The sequence below is a fragment of the Papaver somniferum genome, unplaced genomic scaffold, assembly GCF_003573695.1.
Source record: "Papaver somniferum cultivar HN1 unplaced genomic scaffold, ASM357369v1 unplaced-scaffold_15, whole genome shotgun sequence".
In the NCBI taxonomy this organism is placed as follows: domain Eukaryota; kingdom Viridiplantae; phylum Streptophyta; class Magnoliopsida; order Ranunculales; family Papaveraceae; genus Papaver; species Papaver somniferum.
In genome coordinates this window covers 3,819,247-3,844,155 of record NW_020624376.1, presented here as the reverse complement: position 1 = coordinate 3,844,155, position 24,909 = coordinate 3,819,247, and the positions used below count along the sequence as shown (strand labels likewise).

Sequence of the window (24,909 nt, the reverse complement as noted above, 5' to 3'; positions counted from 1 at the left end):
GAGAGCAAAGTAAACTCTGCCAGAGCAAAAAAGAAGCGAGCTAAGAATGCCAAAAATAAGGCTGAAATCAATGCTTATATAAATAGAACAAACGGGGCAAGACGATAAAACAACGAACCTGTAATGGATAAGTACCTCCCATCGGACTCACCCATGGGACCCATACAAAACCTCTCCTATATAGGAGAACTCAAATCAAATTTCTCGGCCTCGGAGCCAACCAAGGAGGTAAACATCAGAACACTCGAAAACCCGGGCATGATAAAAATAGGGACACTCCTCAGCGAGGAAGAAGAAGAGAAACTAATACAAGTTCTAAGGGAATATTCCGATGTCTTTGCATGGCGTATGTAAGATATGCCAAGAATAGACCCAGAAGTATGCTGTCATCACCTGAAAATCGATCCGAAGCATAAGATCATGCGGCAAAAAATGCGAAAGGTGGCACCAGAAAACCATGAAGCCATCCAAAAGGAGCTAAAGAAAATGGAGGTATCAGGGGTAATACGGGAAGCACAGTATCCAACATGGTAATTGTACCAAAGAAGAATGGGGGAGTAAAAATATATATCGACTTTAATGATCTTAACAAAGCCTGTCCAAAGGACAACTTCCCACTCCCTAACATAGATCAACTCGTAGAAGCAACCTCAGGATACGGATTTCTATCTCTCATGGACGGATATTCTGGCTATAACCAGATCCCCCTCGCCGAGGAAGATCAAGAGCACACCGCCTTCTTCACTCCTCGGGGTCTATACTTCTATACCAAAATGTCATTTGGGTTAAAAAACGCAGGGGCTACTTACCAGAGAATGGTGGAAAAAATGTTTGACGGCTGGATACATAAAACCCTAGAGGTAAATGTAGACGATATGCTTGTTAAGAGTAAAATCCCACAAGATCATGCAAACGATTTTAAGGAGATCTTCGCACAAATGAGGAAATTTAACATGAAAATCAATCCCGCAAAATGCGCCTTCGGAGTAACCTCAGGGAAATTCTTGGACTACTTGGTCACCAAACGAGGAATCGAGGTTGACCCCGAGAAAGTGCGAGCCATACTAGAAATTCCCTCCACAGCAATGGTCAAAGATGTACAAAGACTAAATGGTCGGCTGGCAGCCTTGGATAGATTCATTGCTAGACTTCTTTAATACCTTAAAAAAAGGTGAAAAATTCTCATGGACAAATGATTGTGAAGAAGCCTTTCAAAAAATCAAGGAACATTTGGCAACCTTTCCAATTCTCCAAAAGCCCGACCCAGGTGAAAACGTCTATATCTACCTGTCGGCGACCAATACTTCGATCAGTGCATTGCTCACTCGCATAGACAAACAAGTAGAGCAACCAATTTACTTCATCAGCAAAACTCTGACGTCAGCTGAGAAAAACTATTCCAAGATCGACAAGGTAGTGTTATCTCTGGTCTACGCAAAAGTTGTCCACTTATTTTCACGCACACACCGTGACAGTCATCACGAAATCCCCCATAGAGTTTGTACTCGACCATGCTGACAGAGCAGGCAGGATCTCTAAATGGGGATCCCAAATCAAGTAATTTAGCGTTAAATACCAAGTCCAGACGACAATTAAGACCCAAGTGGTGGCAGATTTCCTAGCAGATTTCCCGCTAGACGACACCGATGAGATCGAGAAAATCCCGGGAATGGCAGACGAATGAGAGGACCCACCCGAATTGCTTCGCTCCGAAGACCCAAACCGATGGGAGGTCTTCTTCGATGGGTCATGCAACTCGTAAGGGTCTGGAATCGGAATGGTGTTTACAACCCCGACCGGTCGACGAATCGTCTACAGCCTGAGGCTTGAATTCACCACCACTAATAATATAATCGAGTACGAGGCAGTTATACTCGCTCTCCGAGTTATAATTTCTCTAGGAATCACTGACGTACGACTCACAAGTGACTCGCAACTCGTGGTCCGGCAGATAGATGGAACGTATCAGGCTTCGGATCCATGTTTGCAACGATATCTCCAACTCTCCAAGCATTACATTGAACAGATACCAAACATCACATTCCGCCACCTAAACAGAATCAACAACAGGTACGCCGATGCCTTAGCATTCATAGCTTCCATGACGATAGATCTCGAGGCTACTAACGTCATGATCGAGAGAGTCCTACTCCCATCCATTCCCATTGAGGGAAACATGGACATCCTCGTTGTAGACTCGGTATAGCTCAGGAGGAAATCCTACCCGAGGATGACTGGAGGACACCAATCATAAAACACTTAGCCAATGGGCATCTCCCAAGCTACCAGCTAATTGCGCACAAGATAATATCAAGGTCTGGGAATTATCAACTCCGAGATGGTTTTCTATACAAACAATCCTACCTAGGACCTTTCCTCAGATGTCTCTCATTCGCAGAGGGTCAAAGCATATTGAAAGAAATACACTACGGTTACGCAGGAAACCATAGTGGAGGACGATACCTCGCTTACAAAGTGAGACTACAGGGATATTTTTAGCCTCGCATGAACGAGGACTCAAAGCAAATGGCAAAAACTTGCATCGAATGCCAAAAATTTGGCAAGAGAAGACATGCACCTTTAATGGATTTAGAGTCTGTTCTAAGCCCTTGGCCATTCGCCAAGTGGGGAAATAAAATTTTTGGACCCCTGAGAGCCGGTACCGGACAAAGAAAATATATTTAATTGTGGCCACATACTACTTTACTAAATGGGTGAAAGCCTCGACTCTAAGACACATCAGAGACCATGATGTCTTTAAATTCCTCTTCGAGCATATCATATGCCGCTTCGGTATCCCATCCGCCATTGTATCCGACAATGAGGCCCAACTCCATGGGAAAAACATTGATCTTCTCTTAAATTGTTTCAAGATCAGAAAAATAAATCTACACCCATCTACCCTGAAAGCAATGGCCAGGCGGAGGAAACAAACAAAACCATCGTCGACATGCTCAAGAAGAAACTTGACGGATACGGAGCTAGTTGGTGTGAAAAATTGCACAATGTCTTGTGAGCTTATCGAACCACCAGGAGCGAAGCAACAGGGATGTCTCCCTTCGCCCTCACATATGGCACAAAGGTGGTCATACCAACATAAGCAATGATCCCCACAACAAAGACCGAGGCATGGGAGAAAAACCTGACCTCGGACATGATACTCTCCAAATTGGACGATCTGGAACAAAACATAGAAATTGCTCTCCAAACAATAGAAAATTATCACAGAATATTGGCTCGGAAATACAACAAACGTGTTCATCAGAGACAATTCCGCCGAGGCGATAAAGTTTGGCGCGAGATTCCACCCTACCAACGCGAGTCAGGCAAATTTGCACCCATATAGAAAGGCCCACTAACAGTCCTAGCTAAGGCGGGAGATGGAGCATACATATTGCTCAAATCTGATGGCGAAGAACTTGAACGCCCATGGAACATCAAATACCTAAAAGCTTACAATGCTTAAGAAGACCACTCAAAAGTCCTAGAATGGGGCACGATCCCTACTTGTACACAGGTCATAGAACCTTACTAGAATGTACCAAGAGTTTATCAAACTCTATTTTGAAGATAATAAAATTGCTCCTTTTGTGTTAATTTTTCCTTCTTTCTTTTTCTTTGATTTTATTGTTTTATTTCTTTTTGTTTTTTGTTACTTTGTTTTCACCTTTTTTTGTTTTGTGTGCACTATTTTACTCATCCCTGCATTCCACGAAAGCCCATAAATCACTATGGCACGGTGCTAGCCACACCTTTCATTCTTTCTAGAATGATGCAGGTAATTTACCTAAGCTACCCGACACGGACACAGACCTAAGGTAATGCCATCACGATCACGAAATCGGATGATGTCCTCTATAACAAGAGATATCCAGATTCAGGGTACTTGCCTCTGGGCGGGGCAAGTATCACTCGACCGAGGTATCACCCTCCAAACCACAAGAGGGAGGTGCAGCCCAGAAACGGGACACTAGCAAAAATAATAATAATAATATATAATGACAAAGCCAGTCAAGCGAGAAGGAAAAGACCTTATGTATAAAAATCCAGTATTATAAGCGATGCCTTATCCAAATCCAGGAACTGATCAATCCCTGGCTTTGGCATCCATGATTGGATTAGTATTACATACGACCAGTCCTCGGAGCCATGCGTTCAAACAAAGTAATCAAACAAAAAATTATGTGCAGTAAAGAAACACAATGATATAGAAGAAGCTTTCGGACAGGAGCATCGCACCCACACCTCGCTGGAGCAACGGGCCCTTCACCCATCAGTTCCTCGTCTGAAACAAAAGCCATGAGTTGGAACACAAACGACCCCCTCTCTACACACATACCTCGGACAGGAGCAAACCACCAGAGTACTTTGCTCAACCAACTCACCATCTCTCCGCTTACGCGACTAGCCTCGGATGCTGCGGCATAAAACAGGGGCAAGGTATATATATATACGTTTGAAAACAAAAACAGTATTTTATACCCCAGCACCTCCAGCAGCAAATGTTTCTAAGCCAAAACGTGCAAACACACGCACAACATAAAGTGTTCCCAAGGCCAATCGTAAGAAGAAACACAATACATAAAGTGTTTCCAAGCTTGCGGGTAAAAGGAAAAACAGTGATAAATACGAAATCCCATAACAGGAAGTTCAGTCACTAGACGAACAGATGAGGCTAAAGACGGTATGCGAAAAGATAGGTCTTTCCGAGAAGACGTTGGTGATGATCTAGAATCAGGAGCAAGAAAACCCGAAGTAACACATAAATGAGAGGACATACCATCATGATGAAGAAAACATGAACAAACACCTCGCCACCACGAGGGATGAGGAGGAAAAGGTCCCACATACAGGGGAGCCTTCTATAAAAACGACCTGAAGGAAAGAAGGGAGCAAAACGAAGCTCATACCCACATCACAAAAGAACCCTTCTTAAATAGAGGGGGAAATCCTTGAAAATCCAACCGGTTTCTTTGAACCCAAGAAGGTCAAAGGCACGACAAACTAGACGATAAGAATCCTGGAGGAAGAGTACAAAAGGAAAGATATCTTACCCCCGGAGAACCTAAGAAAACCGACAGGAATCTTAGAAATATCCAACAAATATACACGTGGCGAGAAAAGTGGGACGGTTTTATAGTTTTCTTCCCATCATGCCCTCGGCAAGTTGCAAAGAAAATGAGCAAAATGTGTGGGTAAAATACCCGACGGCCACGTGTCAACATCTCAAGGATGAATACATGATAGGATGATAAGATAGGAGCATCGAATCATCCTCTAAAAATGAGAGTTTGTCTCAGTCGAGGCAACTGCACAAGCGTCACATGAATGACGCGTGTAAGGAAAGGTCTAATCTGCTCAGACGGTCAAGTCTAAAAAGCAAGGCCGCATTTAATGAAGGATAAGAACAAGACATGGGTAGTTTTACATCGTGACGGAAGGCTCGGAAGATCTATACTAACGACCCCGAGGCGATAGGGCACGAGGTTCTCCACAGAAGGACAACACGATCCAAAGAAGAGTGAGATACACGAGGGACAATATAGAACCAGTCCGAGGAAACCAGGACGACGGAGGACAGCTCACCAAACTCGGACGATCAAGCCACCACGAGTTTATTTTGTGTATAAATACCAGTCCATGTACAAGGAGATGGACAACTTATGTAATCCTAGATGGTCTTTCTATAGAGAATTCCTGATAGAGATTTAGATAGAGAGAAAGTGAGAAATCTAGAAGAGATTTGTAACACTTTCAAGGGTAAGACCTCATAATAAATAAGAAAACATCTTCTTTCCCGTGGACGTAGGTCTTCATGGCCGAACCACGTTATATGCTTGTGTCAATCTTTACATTTCATGCTCTTTACAATCTTGTATGTTTTAGTAGTTTTTAGTCTTTAATTTCACTTGGATGTAATAGTCAGAAAATATGCAATTACAAAACATTAGACTATATGTCTTCCTTTTTATTTATTTTATCAATAAAATCTCATACGTTTTTGCAATTTCCGACAAGTCTTTCTGCATTTGGAGAACAAAATTAATGTTTGTAGGATTTTGCAAATGGAGATAAATAACAAGAAATGTGGAGTTTGTTCATAACATATCGAAGACTAAGAAATACTGAAATACATAACAAAACAAAACCACGCCAACCGCCGCAGCTTGTTGGGATCAAGGTAGTTAATTTCGGATTCCGGTTTATCTCGGTCCCGAGCGAGACAATGGTACAACGTTGTCTCGGGGAGATTCTGTTTTCAAATTTCGGTGTAATTTCGGTCCCAACTTTTATAATAAGAAGTGTTTGTTGACAGGTTCAATTACCAGGCGTAAACACTAACTCTCATATGGATTGATGAGAAATTGTGCTGAGGCCAGAGTTCTGAAAGACTATTAGTAACAATTAATTCCATTCACAAATAAAATTGGAAGCATTTCACATCCACAGCCAGTTCCAGAGGTTATCAAGAATGTATCATGATTTCACAACCAAGAAAAGCAGTCTCACGCACTAAGTAAACGTTACAAAATGTGTACAAAGTAAAGGAACAACAAGGATATTACAATTCTAATCAATATAATTTGATTCATCATAGATATCATCATCTAAAGTAACTCCATCATTCCCGACACCACCGAGTAGCCCATTTTGAGTGTCCAACATCAAGTCATCAGTATCATATCCATCATACTCCGAGTTAGTTGGATACGTAGACTTACTTCGAGAACTACTGGCACCTTTACTACCAACAGTCCCACGTTCTTCACTAACTATCACTTGCAAATCATCAAAAGTTACATAATCACCATGAACCTCCAAGTCATTCAAATTTCGTAACTCCAACCATTCATCATTTTCATCATGCTCCTCCAGAAAAATAGGATCATTAGCTTTATCATTATCGTTATATTGTTGGATTTCTAGGTAACGACGCTGCAATTTCTTATTATACTGGATAAAAACACTATCATTCAATTTCTGTTGCGTTATGCGATTTCGTTTTTGCGAGTGCAACTGAAATACATAAGATAAGTAAGTAATTCAACTAAAATACTTAATAGTAAGCACATGCTAATTTTTTTGTTGCTTGTTGTCATAAGAACATAGGGGTATACAGGCATGTTATGTTCCTAGTTCAATCGACCTACTATACAGAGCACTTAAGGGAAATGAGTTATGGTCAAGTCTTAACAGTAATACAACACTCCACAATCAATTAATTCAAAATATAGGTACTGGAATTGCATGGTTCGTGCATATTCATAATATTACTAATCAGTGTAAAAGATTAGAATACTTACATTTTGAAATGTGCTCCAGTTTCGCTCACATGGGGAAGCAGAACAAGTAAGACTCAATACTCTGATTGCAAATTTTTGTAGGTTTGGCGCATCGATTCCTCCAAATGTAATCCACCATTCATCTGTTATAAATATAAACAAAGTAGTTATAAAATCTATCTAACACAAATGTAGTCAAACTTTAAACTTAAAGAACAAACAAGCTTACGAGGTTGATCCTTATTTCTTCTTCTTTTGCAAGGTGGAGATCCCAAGATCCCAACAGCATCAGCATACTTTCTCAATTCACCCGTAGCAGCATCAAGTTCATCTTCATTGGGTATAAGCCTTTGCATTGCTGTATGAAGTCCTCTTTTGATTTCTATGTACTTTGGATCACTATCCATTTCATAAGCTTCAATAGTGTAGAATATGGAAGGATTCAAATAGTATGCCGCACAATGTAGAGCATGATTAAAGTTATTCTTCCATCTTTTCTCAAAGCAAGCCTTAATTACACCCCACGTATCATCATCTTCACTGAATTTCTCCTCTAGTTGATTCCTTGCTATCCTCATTGCATCATAAAAAGAAGGCATTGTAGGTTTGCGCTCGATGTCCACCAACCTTACAACCTTAACTAAAGGCTTCAGCACACTACAAGCATAATCAACATCTTCCCAAAATGTGCTACTTGTAACAATTTTAAGTGCATTAATTCCAAGAGTTTCTTTTGAAAATCTAGTTTTTGCCCACCTATCATTCACAAACACCATTTGTAAAGGAGTTTTATACTTTTGAAGACTTTTTAGTGTGTAATACTGAGTTGCAAATCTAGTCTTTGTAGACCTATGTAAGTCTGCACGTGTCAACTCCCTCATCAAGCACAATACTTGAAAATGAGCATAAATGTAAGTAACAAGTCTTTTACCTAGAATGACGGCTGTCTTGATTCGCATAAGCTTGTCACCAAGTTCTTCTAGCATCAACTGGACACAATGAGCACCACAAGGAGTCCAAAATAGATTCGGGTATTCAAGCATTAAATCTTTCCCAGCCTTTTTAAAATTTGAACCATTGTCAGTAATGAATTGAACCACATTTTCTTTCCCGACATCTTCAATTACCTCCTTTACAAGCTCACGTATGAAATCAGCATCATTGGTTATGTTTGACGCATCTACAGACTTCAAGAAAACTGACCCTTTCGGACAATTCACCAAAAAGTTAATAAGATGTCGCTTTTTCCCATCTGTCCAACCATCGGACATAATAGAACATCCATACCTCTTCCAATGTATCCTAAATGTATCAACAAACTTCTTTGTTTCTGCTAACTTGTCCTTGAAAAGATTTGTGCGAATCTGATGGTAAGATGGCGCAGGCATATCTTTACCATATTCACCAATAGCATAGATCAATTGTTGGAAACTTGGACATCGAACAATATTAAAATTTATAGAGTTCTCAGTCATCCAAGATGAAATGCTTTTCCATGCATCTTTCTTTAACTTCTCTTTCGCTGAACTGTTTCTGTCAAGAGTGGCTTGCTGAGTTTTCTGGTGGTCTGTCTGCATGAGTAAATCCATTGGACCCCTAGAACTACTTTGGCTCTTGAATTTTCTTTTACTGTGACTCTGAACAACTACTTGATTACTACTGCCCACATTAAAATCCTTTTCAACTTCTTGTACCTCATGGTCCTCATCATCAGACTTCTCATCAGACTTCTCATCAGATTGTGTGCGACGATACATAGCATCAACGTTATCCCTGTGAGCTTTCTTTAACTTCTTTACACTGTCATTTTGTCTAATTTCATTTATAGTTTCAACTGTTGCTTTCATACATGATGAAACATTCCCTTTGACTTGTGTGATATGCTGCTTAAGCCTAGTAATTCCACCACCACGCATTTATTTGTTACAAAGCGTACAACTTAGTTTCTTCGGAAATGCAGGATCTTTGCACGTAGCCCATTTCCATGCTGGATCTCTTGTTTGAGTCAGACTAGAAGATTGAGGGAGTATTGACCCACATGTAGTGTTTGATTTGTTAGAATTGGATGCATTAGAAGAATCCATAATCACAACCTGAAATTCATGTCAAATTGAAATTATGAGAACAATAAGCAAACTCTATTACCCAACTGAACTTTCTTACAATTGGGAGCCAACTGAACTTGGTACACCACTGGCTAATACAACCAATTATTAGCACAAAATTATTACCACTGCCTAATAAAACTCTACTTATGAACATCGATGTATAGTCTATAAATTGATATCAGATAATGACACAAACATCACCTCAACCACATTCCTACCTGAGAGAAGCATAGAATGGATGCCTACCTCAGATTTGCATCCAGCTGAAAGAAGACTATTACTTGAGCCACCCAAAGCAAAATTAAATACTTCTTGAGCTTAACCAGCAGTTAATACTACTACCTGAGGAAACCGAAAACCCAATTCTTCATTACTAAAGAAAATCAACAAGAACCCTAACATGCATCAAACACTGTCACAACTATGAAGTGAACTCAATATTTAATGACCTCACCAGCAAATCAACAAGAACCCATGACAAATCAAAAAGAACCCATGAAAAACAAATTCAGTAATTAAACAAAGAAAGCTTCAATTGAAATTCAAAACCCTAATCTCAGATTAACATCAAAAGGACTCACAATATGATAGAAAAGTTCTCAAAAGTCAAAATATATAAATCTAGCTTCGATTAACATCACAAACCCTAATCTTGCTTCGATTAACATACCTTGCTTCGATTATGTGAGAGAGAGTCGGAGACTGAAGAAGAAACGAAGTGGAGAAGAAACGAAGTGGAGAAGATTGAATCAATGGAATAGATATTAGGATTAGTTAGGTTAAATTACTAAAACACCCTATCTCGGGGGTAAAATCGGTGGAATTTCGGCCGATATAACCGATTTTTTCGGTCACTTTTCGTATCACCGGAATTTCGTATTCCGCTATGTCACGAGCCGAAAAGGGAAATTTCGGCGGAATTTCGGCCGAGATGGCCGAAATTGACTACCTTGGTTGGGATTAAATAAACAAATACGGAGTACATTCTAAAGCAACAAAACCAACAAGAAATCCCTTTATTTAAATCTTACTCAAATTTTTCTGATAACTTCAAAACAGTAGCACTAACATAAAATTGAGCAGGAAATATAAAAAACTACTGGACTATATCTGTTTCCACAAACACCTCAATTCTTAATCATGAACACCCAAAATTTAGTTAAGAGCTAAGTTTTCATGAACAATTGCTTTCTCCTTGTTTGCACAAACAATTATAGCCACATAAATTGCAATCTTGATTTATATAGAAGTGAAGGTTTTAAAGTAAACATACTGTTCATTCATTTTCTCATTCTCACTTTTTGTTTGACATAAAATAACTATGAACTTGAGAACAAACTATGGATGATGAGATCTATTTTTCACCCACAACAATAAGAAGATTTATTCACTAAAGTGGTACTTGTGTTTTTGAACTGAACACTCTTTCTAGTACACTTACCATACCCCTAGTCTCACAAGCCCCAATGATCAACAGATCACTTATCAAGTCGTTGTCTTGGTGATATTACTGTTGTACTCCGAGTCTTGACTATTTTCAATAGCTGCTTGGAAAATATCATCAAAGGCTTCATCCATACAGGAACTGAAAAGTTTTGAATCAATAAATCCTTTTTCCATTGTTACCACAAGCTTTAATTGTTCCATGCAGCTAACTGATGTGAAAATAATACTCTGCATACAGTTATCAAGTTAGCATGGGAGTTAACCGGAAAACTAACTCTCATATTTGAAATCAGTGGTTACAATGACACTTACCTGTGGCATACCCGACAAGAAGAAGTAAAAACTGTTAACAGGATGATTACATAGAGCCATTTTCTCTTTGGGACCTATGACACTTGATATCATTGTGCCAGCATTTTTAAAACTTGAATAAACCATTTTCTCCATCCCCTGAGTTATATACACCGCAGTTGTGGTTAGATATGCTTGGAAACTAGGATGGCTTCATAAGTTAAGCTTTGAAAAGGACCTTAAAACGGCAGTATAATAATTTGCACACATACCTTTTGTCCCCTAATCCATAATGCAGCATTTAGTACTTTATCAATAAAGTGAAACACCGTATAGTTCTTCTTTCTGTCCATTGTTTCTTTTGCTTTGAGAATGAAATTGAGGGGGTTAACTTTCTCAAGATTTGTAAAAGTTGGTAACTTTGCGAACATGGATCTCGAACGGTTGCCCCATGCATCTGCACTTATCATATCTTCGATATTTCTAAGAGCATCCACAGTGGGCGAGTATAACCAAATTTATGGGATGAGATCCTAACACAGTGGGACGGAGTAAAGATCAAATTTGGACCAAAGATCAAATTCCAGACCAAATATGGTCGCGACCAAATCCCAAATTCTGATATAGTCGGGCGTAAACTTAAAGTACGTTTGATGCTGGGCGTAACATAAATTTACGCTTGTTAACGGGCGTAAACCAAATTTACGTATGTTGGTGGGGCGGAATTTAAATTTACGTTTGTTGCGGGCGTAACATAAATTTACGCCTGATGAGACGGACAGAAGAATTCCGCACGTTGCCAGGCGGACACCAAAATTCCGTCTGTCTGGGGCGGACACCAAAATTCCGTCTCTCTGGGGCGGACACCAAAATTACGCCTCTCTGGGGCGGACACCAAAATTCCGCCCCTCTCAAACGGACATTTTATTTACGCCTCATCAAAGTTATGAAACATGAAATGAAAATTTTCGAACGTTAGAATGATAAATTTTTCGAACGTTGGCGTTGGAGATTGCGTAGCAGATTTTTGACCGTTGGTAAGATATTTTTATCTTTCGAACGTTTGAAATTGAATGTTAATAACGGGTTTATTTTATACCTATATATACCAGATGAATTCCTTTCACATTTTCATATCATTCGTTTGTATTCGGCAACAAAAAAATAGTATCAGGAAGAAAAAATAGTTTTCCATATTTCAAATCATTTTGAGAATTTTCATCGAATCGTTTTTAATGTCAACACCACGAATAGCAAGAGGTCCAAATTTTACGACAATCGAAGATGTCACGATGTGTAAAATTCATTTATCAATATCTCAAGATCCCGGCGTTGGAGCCGATCAATCAGAGATTGCGTTGTGGACTCGTATCAAGGATGATATTGAAGATCATTTACCGGATAAACCAGAGCGGTCTTGGAGTTCCTGGCAAAAACGATTTCAGGGAATAAGTAAAGAAGTGGCGTTGTTTTCGGCAAAACAGGCGGAAGTGGAAGGTGAATATCATACGGGATGGGGTCCGGAAATGACCGTGAGTATTCTCTCTGTTTTGAAACAATTATTTTCTAATATTGAGATGCCCATGAACCTAATTGTTTTTAAAAACATTAACAGCTCGAAGAAGTAAACAAACGGTTTAAGGAATGCAATCATGAAAGAAAATTTAGGCACGAAGAGTGCTACCCAATTGTCATAGAAAATATAAAATATAATCGTCGATCGACTTTTGTTTTTGATACGACGCACGATTTGGATAGTAGCGTGAATACCGAGGAAGATGGCACTCAAGTCGAGTCCGGTAACGACACAGATAAAGGAGACATAGAGAATACATACCTTCGTCAGATGGGAAAAAAAGCAGCTAAACGACTGAAGAAAACCGGGCGAGAGAAATCCAACCGCCAAGAGGAATTGATGGGAATAATTATTACACAGCAAGAAAATTTCAATTCTCAATACCGGGAACAATCAAGATTCAAGATGGAACAAAAAACGGCCGAGTTTGCACAAAAACAAGCTGAGCATGCGGCTAAAATATCCAAGGAGGTCGCAGACGATGAATTTCGCATCATGATGATGGATCTTTCCAAATTGGATCATGTACAAAAGGAGTACTTCGAACTTCGAAAGGCTTTAATAGTACGGGACAAAAGGAGCCAATTATAATCGTCAAAACGGGATAGTTCGAACCTTAAGTATTAAGTCTAACAATAAGTGATAATAGTTTTAGTAGTTTATTTACGTTTTAATATGTATTAATTTTGTCATTAGTCGTATTATTATGTAATATTTGGGATTTAATTTTATCTTCATTTAATTTAATCAACTTTAACTTATTTTGTAACATCTTACTTTAATTTACCAAGTGATGAGTATATGAAATAGAGTTAATACATTTCAATAAAATTATTCGTTAAAATAAAATCACATAATTTTTTCATATGGGAAACAACATTTAATTCCAATATTTTGTCCTCGTCTCCAACCTTTTAATTCCCATATTCTGCCCATATATGTTCGATTAAGTCATCGCGCAAGCGAATATGCCTATCTTTGCTGCGCATATGACGTCGGCGTTGCTCAGCTCTAATTTGGGAAAACTCCTCACTGTTGCCTCTTAATATATTAACCGGTGTCGGGTTGCTACGATGATCATAAACATGTGGCCATTCACCGGGTAGACGCTCATCCTCGACTATCATATTATGTAAGATAATACACGTTTTCATGATATAGGCAAGCACATCTGGATTCCACATTCTAGCAGGTTGTTTGATGATTCCAAACTGTTGTTGAAGTACACCAAATCCCCGCTCTACGTCTTTTCTTGCACCCTCTTGCATCGCTGAAAATATCTCTTTTTTCCTACCAAGCGGATGTTTAAACGCCATAATAATAGTAGCAATTTCTGGATATATTCCATCACCTAGATAATACGGCATGTCATAAGAACGACCGTTTACCACATAGTTCACCGGTGGTGCTTTTCCCGTGACCAGACTTCGAAAAACATATGAACGGTTCATCACATTAATATCGTTGTTAGAGCCTGGCATACCAAAAAATGCATGCCAAAACCATAGATCATACGACACCACCGCCTCCAACACGATACTTTCGCTCCCTTTATACGCGGTGTAAGCCCCTGATTCGGCAGACGGACATTTATCCCATTTCCAATGCATGCAATCTAGGCTACCTATCATCCCTGGAAATCCTCTATCTTTGTTTTGGTTGAGCAACAACTCAACATCACCAGCCGTAGGTTCACGCAAATATTCTTTCCCATACACATTGACAATCGACTTGCAGAACCTCCGAGTTGCTTCCAACACCGTGGTTTCGCCTATGCGTAAGTACTCGTCTATTGCATCTGCCGCACATCCATAAGCTAACATTCGCACCGCTGCAGTTACTTTTTGATGAGGGTTTAATCCTAAAACTCCACACGCATCGGGCCTTTGCACAAAATATCTGTCTTCGGCTGTAACACCTTCCACTATTCTGTTAAACAATTGTCGACGCATCCTGAATCTTCTGCGAAAAACATTAGGTGGTTGGTTTGGATACGGAGAAAAATAGTCGTTCCACAGAAGTTCAGCACCAGTCTCACGATCTCTTGGTATTTTGATACGAGTTTGAGGCCATTTAGAATTGGTAACAAGGACTCCCATACTAACGGCCATGTTATTTTGCATAATTGCTATTGAATCATCATCCGAGGAATAAAAACTACTATTAGAAGAAGAAGAAGAAGAAGATGAAACAGAAGAACAATAGTGAGCGGTATTCTCATATGCTTCCATATTCTATCCGAATCAGAATAAGTGTGTGATTGTAAAAAGAGGTGTGTTGGTATTTATAGAGTGAGTGACGGAGATCACATGCTTCCATTTTGTAACATCTTACTTTAATAAATAAAATAACATAAAGTATTTGACAAATTTTGTAAACTGTTTGTCAGTGAGGTGTTTGTCGTATTGAAATGACTAGTCGGTGAAATTTGATAAAGTATTGAACTGACTACTCGCTGAAATTTGATTGCCTATTGAAATGACTACTCGCTGAAATTTGATTGCCTATTGAAATGACTACTCGCTGAAATTTGATAAAGGATTCAAATAACCACTCGCTGAAATTTGATAGAAATTTGATTGAGTATTGAACTGACTACTCACGGACTACACATAACAAAGATAAATAACATAATAAATGTCTAGTATGACTACACATAACAAAGATAAATAACATAATAAATTCAAAGCTAAACCATATAAATAGTCATCACCGGCTAAACATTTCCCGTATCCGGAGGCGCCGATCGCGGTGGGATAAAAGCCGTTCTCGGAATGGGCCTGACCGAGGACGTTGAAGATGATCCTTGACTCATAGAACTCCACACTTGTGGGGGCAATGTGGGGGAAAAGGCGCCGAATCCAATGGAAGGTTGGATGGTGTGTGGCGTTCGGAAAAGAGACAGTTGATACTCCAATTCCGTGATCTTATTATTCTGGTTTCCTATAAGTTCATCTTTCGCTAATAGACACTCCATCCTATCTTTCGTTTCTCGTAATGTAAAATCTCGAAATTGTTTAGTAAAATCAGCATATTCTTGGAATAATGCATAACTATCGCCCTGTCATGAAAAAATGAGATAGATGAGATTTTTTTTTTTTTTAAATAAGCAATGTAAAGTTGAACGAACACTTACGGGCGATAATTGTTGTTGCGGTGGAATAAGAACATGTTCATCTGGTTTTCCAAGTTCGGTAGAATAGAAGTCACCGCTGTACCCAAATGTTTGGACCTCCCAATCAGGATGTGTCACATATTTTCTGAAATTAGTAACCTTTTTCCAATACTCTAAATATACTTCATACTGCACAACTTGCACCACCTCGGTTGCATCAACAAAACCGTCCGCTAGCAGGAGTTTTGCTTGGTCATCACCCAAATGCCCAATAATTACATGTAGTCTCATGGGAACAGCAAACGAGGGATGGTTTTGCCTCCAACATCTTTCTCCTAAATAACATTATGCTGTATAACCAAAAAGGAATATAATTGTAGTGAGTACGTTATTAATTAGATAAATAACGAAAAATAAAAAACTATGTTATTGACGATTAATATTAATGATATAATATAAAAAATCATGTCTAACTCACAACGCCATTCCAAGAAAATATCCATCTCGAGTCCGACAGCTTCCTAGCAGACTTTCCCATCTCAGAACTGAGGACGTCGGTGTATGATTCCCATGGGTGCCATGTCACTTGGTCAATCGTCAGCTGATTCAGTAAAATCCTACAACGAATAATATCATTCTGACACCTCCTTCCATTCCATCTGGAAATTACAGGCCATTTCTGTTCATTACCGTCATTGAGATGTCTGGTCGACATATGCCTAGGTATTCATACCCCCAAAACTAGTCCATAAAATTAATGAATCAAATTAATATATCCAAGGAAATAAACTTAAATGAAAATATACTTTACGTTGAAAATTAAAATAAAATCGATTACCAAAATACCTCTAATATTTGGAAGGGCCCGCTTAGTGCCTTCTGTTGTTTCCTACAAGCTTGTCGGAGACCTGCATACAATCTCGAAAAGGCACTACCCCCCAGTCAAGGTCTTGTATTTTATCAATTTCTTCGAAAGCAGCTAACCATCCAGCATCAATATAGTTCTTTGCATTAGGAAAGAAAAATTGACCCAAAACATACATAAAAAAGGCAATTGCTATTCTATGGGCGAGGAGAGAATCTTCATTAGCCGCCACCAACTTATCTTCTTTGAAGTATGAGCTTAAATATGTAATTGTAATTGAGTTTGATATCCACGACGCGCCTCTTGTTCCCTGTGTGATATCCGGAAAAATCTTCTCACGGACATAGTCAAATTGGTATAGGCTCGAATCATACGGAACTACATAACCATCACCGATACTCAGTCCAGTTAACATGACCCAATCTAATGGCGTGAACCCCATCTCACCAAATGGAAAATGGAACGTGTTGGTTGTATCCCAAAACCTCTCAACAATATAATCAACAACGGCATGTTGGGTAACGTTACACTCTATGTTCAACAATTTTTCCCACCCCGCTTTTTCAATCAAATATTTAACTCTAGGACAATGTATTGAAATAAATTTATAATAATGAATTACCGATGCCAGACATCCACGATGTTTAAACTTAAATGTTGGTGCGTCTGAAAATGTAATGTCTTCAGTAGCGTGCGGCTTATCATCTTCCACTATAGGAAACCTCCCTAACCCGGGGACGTCGACCTCCTCAATTTGACCGGTAGAGATTAAGTTGTAATCAGCTTCGGTAGATTTTTGTCTCTTGTTGGTCTTTTGGCGACCACTAAACCTCGATATAAACTTGTTCATTCTACGCACAAACATGTTAAATACAATTTCATAATTAAAAGACCAATCCACGAACCATAATAGACATAAATTTAACCGAACAAAATTTCAACATCATAAAATTCCATAAACATAAATTTAACCAAAAAAATAATTATCCAATTAACTATATTTATAACTATTTATAATTAACAAAAAATTCAATTAAAATACGAAACTAAATTAACAAAAAGATAAATTAAATTAAATCACGTAACTAAATTAACAAAAATAATTATCCAATTAACTATATTTATAACTATTTATAATTAACAAAAAAATAAATTAAATTACGAAATTAAATTAACAAAAAAATATATTAAATTAAATCACGTAACTAAATTAACAAAAAATAATTATCCAATTATTAATATTTATAACTATTAAATAAAACAAAAAATTAAATTAAATTACGATTAACCCAATTTTAATAAGATTTGATTAACCCAATATGAATATCCAATTAGTAATAAAGTCTGATTCAATTTTCAACGTAAAAACCCTAAATAAATTCGAACAAAAAATACATACCTGCGCATATTATTACACAAATTGAAATAAATTCGAACAAAAAATACAATACATGATATTATTATTACACAAATTGAATAAAGAAAGTAGAAAATACATACCTTATAATGGAGTTTTTAGGGTTTTTGTGGAGTTTTTAGGGTATCTGTACGGTTGGTAGATGGGAATGGAGAAGAAGAATATGAACTGAAGAGGAGCCGTGAAGCAAACAAGAATATGAACTGTGTAAGAATATGAACTGTGGAAGAAAATGAACTGAGAAGAAGAAGCCGTGTAGAAGAGATGGGTTGTGGTTGGGAAGGAGAGGCGTATTGGTGGAAGGTGCGGTTCATTAAGATTACGCCCGATTTGATCGGACGGACAGGAGAGTACGCCATAACCCTAAACCCTAATGAAACGGAAATTTTGGTTACGCCCGTCTCAGGCGTAATAATTTTTACGCCTGACAAATTCATCACGCGGACAGAAGATGTCCGTCCGTACAACTCATCACGCGGACACCAAAATTCCGCCCGTCTGATCTCACACGTGCTGTGTGACCGTGTTTAACTCGGACGGAATTTAGTTTTACGTTTCTTCGAGCGGTCATTTGGAATCCGTCTGATCAACGGGCGGAATTTAAGATTCCGCCCCTTACCAAACGTAATTTTTATTTACGCTTGATAACAAACGTGATTTATATTTACGCCCGTTTGAAACGTAATTTATAATTCCGCCCAGAAATGAAACGTAACTAATACTTCCGCCCGTCTTCATGCGTAAAACTGTTTTACGCGCGACCAAATTTGGTCTTCTCCCCATAACGTCACAATACAGATTAAACTCATATTTAGTCTTTTTTTTTGGTCTTTGATCTTTGAGTTTAGTCGTACCATTGCAGTCGCTCTAAAACCTTCAAAAACTCTCATGTTGAGCATGACTGATAAGGTCATGTTAGTATTTGCGCCACCATAGTTGGAGTCCGTCACAGAGCAATCTTCACCACACTGATCCATCTGTCTTTCTCAACGTGTACAAGTGAATAATGTACGATAATAATCCAGTGAGTACATCATTTACGGTCTGTATAATGGATCATTAAAATTTGGTAATTATTAGCAGCAAATAATAGTGTAGTTATGCCAAAAAATAAGATGAAAGAAAAAGAAAAAAAAAAAAACAGGACTAGTTAAGAATTAAGTTGAACTCACCGCTCCAAGCTTGGTTTTGACTTGCTTGACTCTTTCAAGTGATAACGTCACCGAATAGATGTTAAAAGGTTTGAATAACTCAATCTCCATATTTGTCGATGACTCCGAACGTATTGCAGATGGCCGATCTTCTAAACACGTTACCCTCAGTGTGCTCTCCACGACATCGTAAGTTGTGTTCACACACTTACCCATAAACCCCAACATTTTCTTCCCCATTCCTATTACAGTGCGCTTACTATTACCTTGTTTCTTCAATGACAATTTCGGAAAAGTAAGAGGAAGTAACGGATGATCAGCTCTTTGGCAACTCTTAAAAAACAATCTTATAAGTGAATAACCATCACCAATTGCATGACTAGCCTTAAAAATCATAGTGCACGCGCCCTTCAAACTAGGGTACTTGACCAAATGAATTTCCCATAATGGTTTATCTTCTGAAAACTTCTCACGACATATTTTTGATAAATATTCTCTCAGGTACTCATCGTAGCTTTCTCTCGCTAAACCTTTAGGAAAATCCGGGACGATCAAATGATCTTCGACTCGTGTAACAACTTTTTTCCATCTTAAAACACCTTTCTTGTTTCTCTCCATGATTGAAGAAAAACGAATATTTAGTGGTAATATATGCTTATGACATATTTCTTGAACTTCAAACTCGGTAATGGGTGTCTCTAGTTCAAAAACAGCAAAAATGTTTAACGATAAGATTGAACTGTTTAAGCTCTGAGAGATTGGACTCACCGGAGGACTTGTTCCTTCATCTAAGTACTAATTATTCATTGTTTCTAGCTTTTGGCCCTTACAGTTATTCCATGAATTCGAATGAGTTTATACAAAAACTGTGGTAAATATGGTACTGTCGTATATCAATAAGTAATGTACGATAGTAGTGCAGTGATTGCATCATTTACTGTCTGCATGATCGGTTATTAAAATTGGGCAATTTATAGCACCCAATTAGTACTATACTGTAACTATTCCAAAATAAATATATTTTTTTTCTTGATAAAATAAAATAAATATATCTATAAATAACATACTCAATTTTAGTACGAAAGGATGCAGTATTTTAAAAGAGGGTAGTTTTGCTCACATAAGGATTGGGGGTATCAAGTTCTCTGCGTTACATGGGGGTATCATACACCATGTACCTATAAGTAGCCAAATACCCTATCGTGCGGACACGTAAATAAAGTCAAATATGATGGCTTAGAAATATACAATGTGAAATCTAACGGATTTGAAATGCATATTTATTGTATTGGTATAACTGTTAACTAGGGTTTTGCCTCAGAGACACTTAGTTAACAAGTCTCCATTTTACTTTTTTTTTTTAAAAAGACAAAATAACTAGCCTCCCTTTACGTTATTTTCAAGTTCCACAACTGATTTGCCTTTCCAAAAAACAAGCCGAACAAGGGTATCTTGTATTACAAAACGAAGGGTTAAGGTTTAAATCTACACTTAAGGGATCACCAACAAGGCAACAACAATTGGATATTACAACAACCAACAAACATCAAATTTCATTCATATTGTCTCCCAAAAGAAATAAATGCGGCATAAAGACTAGCGTCAAGTTTTATTCAAAAGTTTGGTAAACATAATAAGCCACAGTGAGTGATAGTTTTGAACAACGAAGAGTTATTTCTTTTTAAAAAGCAGTTGAGAGATAAACCATTCTTCACCGTTATTATAACTGAACAGTTCAGCTCCAGTGATGCAAAATAGTCTCCACCAATTGATTATCTTTACGGCCTCTGCTTCGTTAATTCCATAAAATGACACGAATATGTCTTTTGTTTCTTCAATGTTACCATCTATTCCTTTCAACATTTCTTCACTGCAAACCAAATGTACATGTTGAATGCCTCACATAAGAAGAGATTAATGATAATAAAAATCCAATATGTTGATATTCCTTTCAATTATGTTTGTGTTATCTTACTTGGTACGAGCAAAATGATTTCCGCTAAGGAACCAATGGTCCATAACCGTAACGTCCTCCTGAGACAAAATTTAAGTAAAAATGTGATTTAAAAAAAACAAAAAATACTTTGGAAACTATGAATATGGGTGCTGAAGAGTTGCTCTGGTGTCTCATACCTGGAAATACAGAAGACATGTTGCTGATGGTATTACCAACGTCCCCGGTGCGAAAAAGTTCTTGGCGTACCAATCATCTTCGCTCAATGGCTACAAAAGAGGATACGACCATCATCTTAAGAATGTCATTTCTTGTAAATGATCACGATATTAAAAGTAACATATTTCTAGAACAAAGTATCGGAGAAATGAATCATGTTCTTGTATGTTAGCTTACCTCGCCATGGTACGAAAAGCTTTTGTGACAGAAATGCTCCAAGAAAAGCACGGCATCATCTTTCATCCACTTTGATATTTTTCGAAGAAATAATTCAAAGTTCTTCATGTGCTAAAAAAAAAAAGAAAAAAACTAGTGAAATAAAGATTACCACTCGAAAGTAATATACGGTATCTAGACCAAACTATTGATTGTCACAGCTCCGATTTGAGCAAGATTTTTTTTATTTTTGACAACAAAAACCTAGATCGCCTATATTGATCTTCAGAATATAAACTCCATACCTCGATCAATCCGATAACAAAAACACGGTCAAATGTAGTTTCCATATCGAGTGATGTAACATCTGCTAATATTATCTCAACATTTGATAAACTGAGCTTTCTGCAAAGTGAAAGAAGAACGAGTTAAACATTTACTTTAGGAGTTTTTGCATCTTATTTGCGAGAAAAATCCAAGATAATCTAACAAAAGGAAAGTACTTACTTGCACTCTTCTAATATGGATTCTTTCTGTGAGAATGCATTAGTAACTCCTGTAATCTTGCAATTACTGTATTTCTTTGCAATGTGAAAAACCAATGGCCCAGGTCCACAGCCTAGATCTAATATGGTCTGGCCATCCTTTATGTTTGCCCTCTCGCAATATAAATCCATCATTTTTATACTTGCCTCATCCATCGTAGTCGTTACATCGGTGTACAAACCCGAACTGATCGCAAAACAAAACAACAAAAAGAAAAATAACTATCTTAGAGGACTCATTTTGTCATATAGATTAACGAAAATCATGTATGATGAACTGTGTGTTTACTTACCTTTCTTTGAGGGTACTTCCAGACAGAATTTGGTTAAATGAATGTGGAGTCTCATAAAGCTTTGAATCTAATTTGTCTAGCTCTGTTGCCATCTTCATGCCACGGAGAGCTATTGTCAACAACAACAAAAAAAACAATTAAAGGTGTTGAGCATAACTAATAATCCGTTTACAATTACGTTATGCAGATTATTAGAGATAACAAATAGCAATACATTTAGTAAAGTCAAGGAGTTGAGCAAGTTGCTGCTGTTGAGTAGGTTTAGTTCCCCATTCGATGCGTTTTTCGATCTCAATCTTCATCAGCCTTCTGACCTCTTCATCTGGAATTAGACCAAGCTCCATATTCGTCCACAAATCATTTTTTTGACTAATTTTAGTTTCTTCCATTGTTGTCGCCTTGATCACCCTCACCCTTAACAGTTATGAAATAATGGTCTGCAGAGATCTATTCCAACTTCCAAGCGACCGGGCTCACAATTTAATAAAGACCATCACTTCAATAAAGACCATCACTTCAAACCTCTTCTAACCTCCAACCTCGATTTAATCTATTCCAACTTCCAACGATCGGTCACACATTCAATAAAGACCATCACTTCTCTTTGACTTTTCTCACAGTCCCGTGCCATTTATTTTGCATTTTTCGTGTCCCCCTGCTAACATTTTCGGTTATTTACTAACATCTATTCCCTCCGTTGCTAATTAATCGGCTAGTTTTGTTTTTAGAGAAAATTGCTAGTTTTGTTTTTAGAGAAAATTAAGAAAATTAATAGAACTAATCATTAAAAATGGTTCTGATAACACTTGTCAATAAAAGAAGTGAAGTGAAATGGTCCCCATGACACTCTTCAGCAAAAGAAGTTAAGTAAAATGGTTCACATGACACTTGTCATTAAAAGAAGTTAAGAGAAAAGTAGTCTCTTAAAACTAAAGTAACATTTGACTTTCCAAATTAGTAAACTAGCCTATTTTTTTGAAACATCTATTTATAGAAACCAGCCTATTAAAAAAGAACGGAGGGAGTATGATTTAATTATTTCACAAATGCTATATTTCTTTACAAAAATCTATGATTTAATTATTTCACAAAATTTATGAACAATCTATACGAATTCTGATGTTCTATATTCCTACTAAATATGGGCATGATCCAAGATACCAAACCTCACCATCTACTGATCTTAATTTTTACTATTAATTTTTAACGCACGATATTTAAAGGGGTAGATGGTGGGGTTATATACATCTTGAATTGTGCTCATACTTGGTGGGAATGTAGAGTCTTAGAGCATCTCCAAGGGCACATCCTCAACTTCGGTCACATACTCCCTCCGTCCTAGTTTACTTGTTAAAATTGGGCATTTTTTTCGTCCTAATTTACTTGATAAGTTTCATATTTTCCCCCATTTTAGCCTAATTTACCCCTATATTGAAATAAGGTCATGGTATTGAGAATTGTGTGCAATTCTATTTCCCATGCACATCATAAATACTCCTCTCCTCGCTCTACATATCCTTTATTCCCTTCTTCTCTATATATCCTTTATACCCCATTTTGGCTTTGAGATCTTTCAAATAGTAGACAAAAAAACTAGATATGTGTCTTAAATGTAGTTTGGGGGCAATCTTGGAAAAAAAATCCTCTCTCTACTTTCCTTAATCTGTATGCAAAATCCAATTTTAACAAGTAAAATAGGACGGAGGACAGCATGTTTTATCTAATTTTTGACAAAATTCCTTCTCCAACGGCAATGTTAAAAAGAATTGTAAAGATTATATGGATGGTAGTTACCTGGACATCCTCAAAGTCATCCTCTAGTTTCAGAGGTTGTCTTAGAGGATGTGAACATCCTAATCACCGATATCTAAGATTAGGATTAACAACTTAATTATTTTCAACCAATTGATTTTGCGCTAAATAAGATAAAAGTTTTATGGTTGGAGACAAATTTTTCTCACCTCATTTAAGGGAATTTTGGGTTCGTATACCATGTTCCCATTGGAGATACTCTTATAGAAGGAACATATCATCAAAATACTGATTTAAATTTATTGTTTTTTGGGTTTTGCGGAGAAAATGCCACAAATCATATATGCCTGATAACAAATTTTTTGCTTTTAGGCCTAGACCCCCTCATTTCTTTTATTTTTCCTTTGCACAATAAATCTCGTATGGTGTTTTACCAAAAAAAAAAAAAACAACGTTTCAGATTCACTCTTATACTGTGATGTTAATAACGTTTTGATTGTTCTAATCAGTTTGGATCCTTTATGATTGGTTGCAAGCGAGGACACCTCGCCCTTGCTTCATTTCTTACATACAAGAACACCCGCACGTGCTTTAAGAATCATCTTTAACCGTTGATTTCACTTCATGTAATTACCCCCTAAACCTAAACCTAATCCCATTTAGTCTTCCTTCTTCTCCTCCGTCATCCGCCTCCTCCACCTACTTCCTCCCTTTTTTTTTTCTTTCTCCCTTCGTGTG

General features: G+C 37.7%; 3 protein-coding genes across 3 annotated transcripts; all 3 read right to left on the bottom strand.

Moving 5' to 3' along the window:
* Nucleotides 1-6,570: 6,570 nt before the first annotated feature.
* LOC113335708 lies at nt 6,571-9,199 on the bottom strand. Its single transcript, XM_026581725.1, has 3 exons — nt 7,513-9,199; nt 7,305-7,426; nt 6,571-7,017 (listed from the first exon to the last, which is right to left on the bottom strand). The coding sequence occupies exons 1-3, from the start codon at nt 9,197-9,199 to the stop codon at nt 6,571-6,573; spliced, it is 2,256 nt and encodes a 751-aa protein (XP_026437510.1).
* A 10,059-nt stretch (nt 9,200-19,258) lies between these two features.
* On the bottom strand, nt 19,259-19,870 carry LOC113335707 (O-acyltransferase WSD1-like). Its single transcript, XM_026581724.1, has one exon. The coding sequence runs from the start codon at nt 19,868-19,870 to the stop codon at nt 19,259-19,261; it is 612 nt and encodes a 203-aa protein (XP_026437509.1).
* Nucleotides 19,871-20,777: 907 nt separating this feature from the next.
* Nucleotides 20,778-22,923, bottom strand: LOC113335806 (reticuline N-methyltransferase-like). Its single transcript, XM_026581844.1, has 8 exons — nt 22,634-22,923; nt 22,420-22,528; nt 22,089-22,313; nt 21,887-21,986; nt 21,603-21,713; nt 21,386-21,475; nt 21,228-21,286; nt 20,778-21,122 (listed from the first exon to the last, which is right to left on the bottom strand). Exons 1-8 carry the CDS (start codon nt 22,806-22,808, stop codon nt 20,924-20,926), a joined length of 1,068 nt encoding a protein of 355 aa, XP_026437629.1. The 5' UTR covers nt 22,809-22,923; the 3' UTR covers nt 20,778-20,923.
* Between the last annotated feature and the right edge of the window lie 1,986 nt (nt 22,924-24,909).

What these genes read in the sequence shown, in the direction of transcription:
- LOC113335708 (XM_026581725.1), bottom strand. Translation starts at nt 9,199, where the DNA reads ATGCGTGGTGGTGGAATTACTAGGCTTAAGCAGCATATCACACAAGTC. An exon ending in AAGAAATAAGGATCAACCTC is followed by an intron (nt 7,427 to 7,512) that starts GTAAGCTTGTTT and finishes TATTTATAACAG; the next exon opens with ATGAATGGTGGATTACATTT. An exon ending in ACTGGAGCACATTTCAAAAT is followed by an intron (nt 7,018 to 7,304) that starts GTAAGTATTCTA and finishes TATGTATTTCAG; the next exon opens with TTGCACTCGCAAAAACGAAA.
- LOC113335707 (XM_026581724.1), bottom strand. Translation starts at nt 19,870, where the DNA reads ATGGAGAGAAACAAGAAAGGTGTTTTAAGATGGAAAAAAGTTGTTACA.
- LOC113335806 (XM_026581844.1), bottom strand. Translation starts at nt 22,808, where the DNA reads ATGGAAGAAACTAAAATTAGTCAAAAAAATGATTTGTGGACGAATATG. An exon ending in GGAAGTACCCTCAAAGAAAG is followed by an intron (nt 22,314 to 22,419) that starts GTAAGTAAACAC and finishes TTTTGCGATCAG; the next exon opens with TTCGGGTTTGTACACCGATG. An exon ending in TTGTTATCGGATTGATCGAG is followed by an intron (nt 21,714 to 21,886) that starts GTATGGAGTTTA and finishes TTTTTTTTTTAG; the next exon opens with CACATGAAGAACTTTGAATT.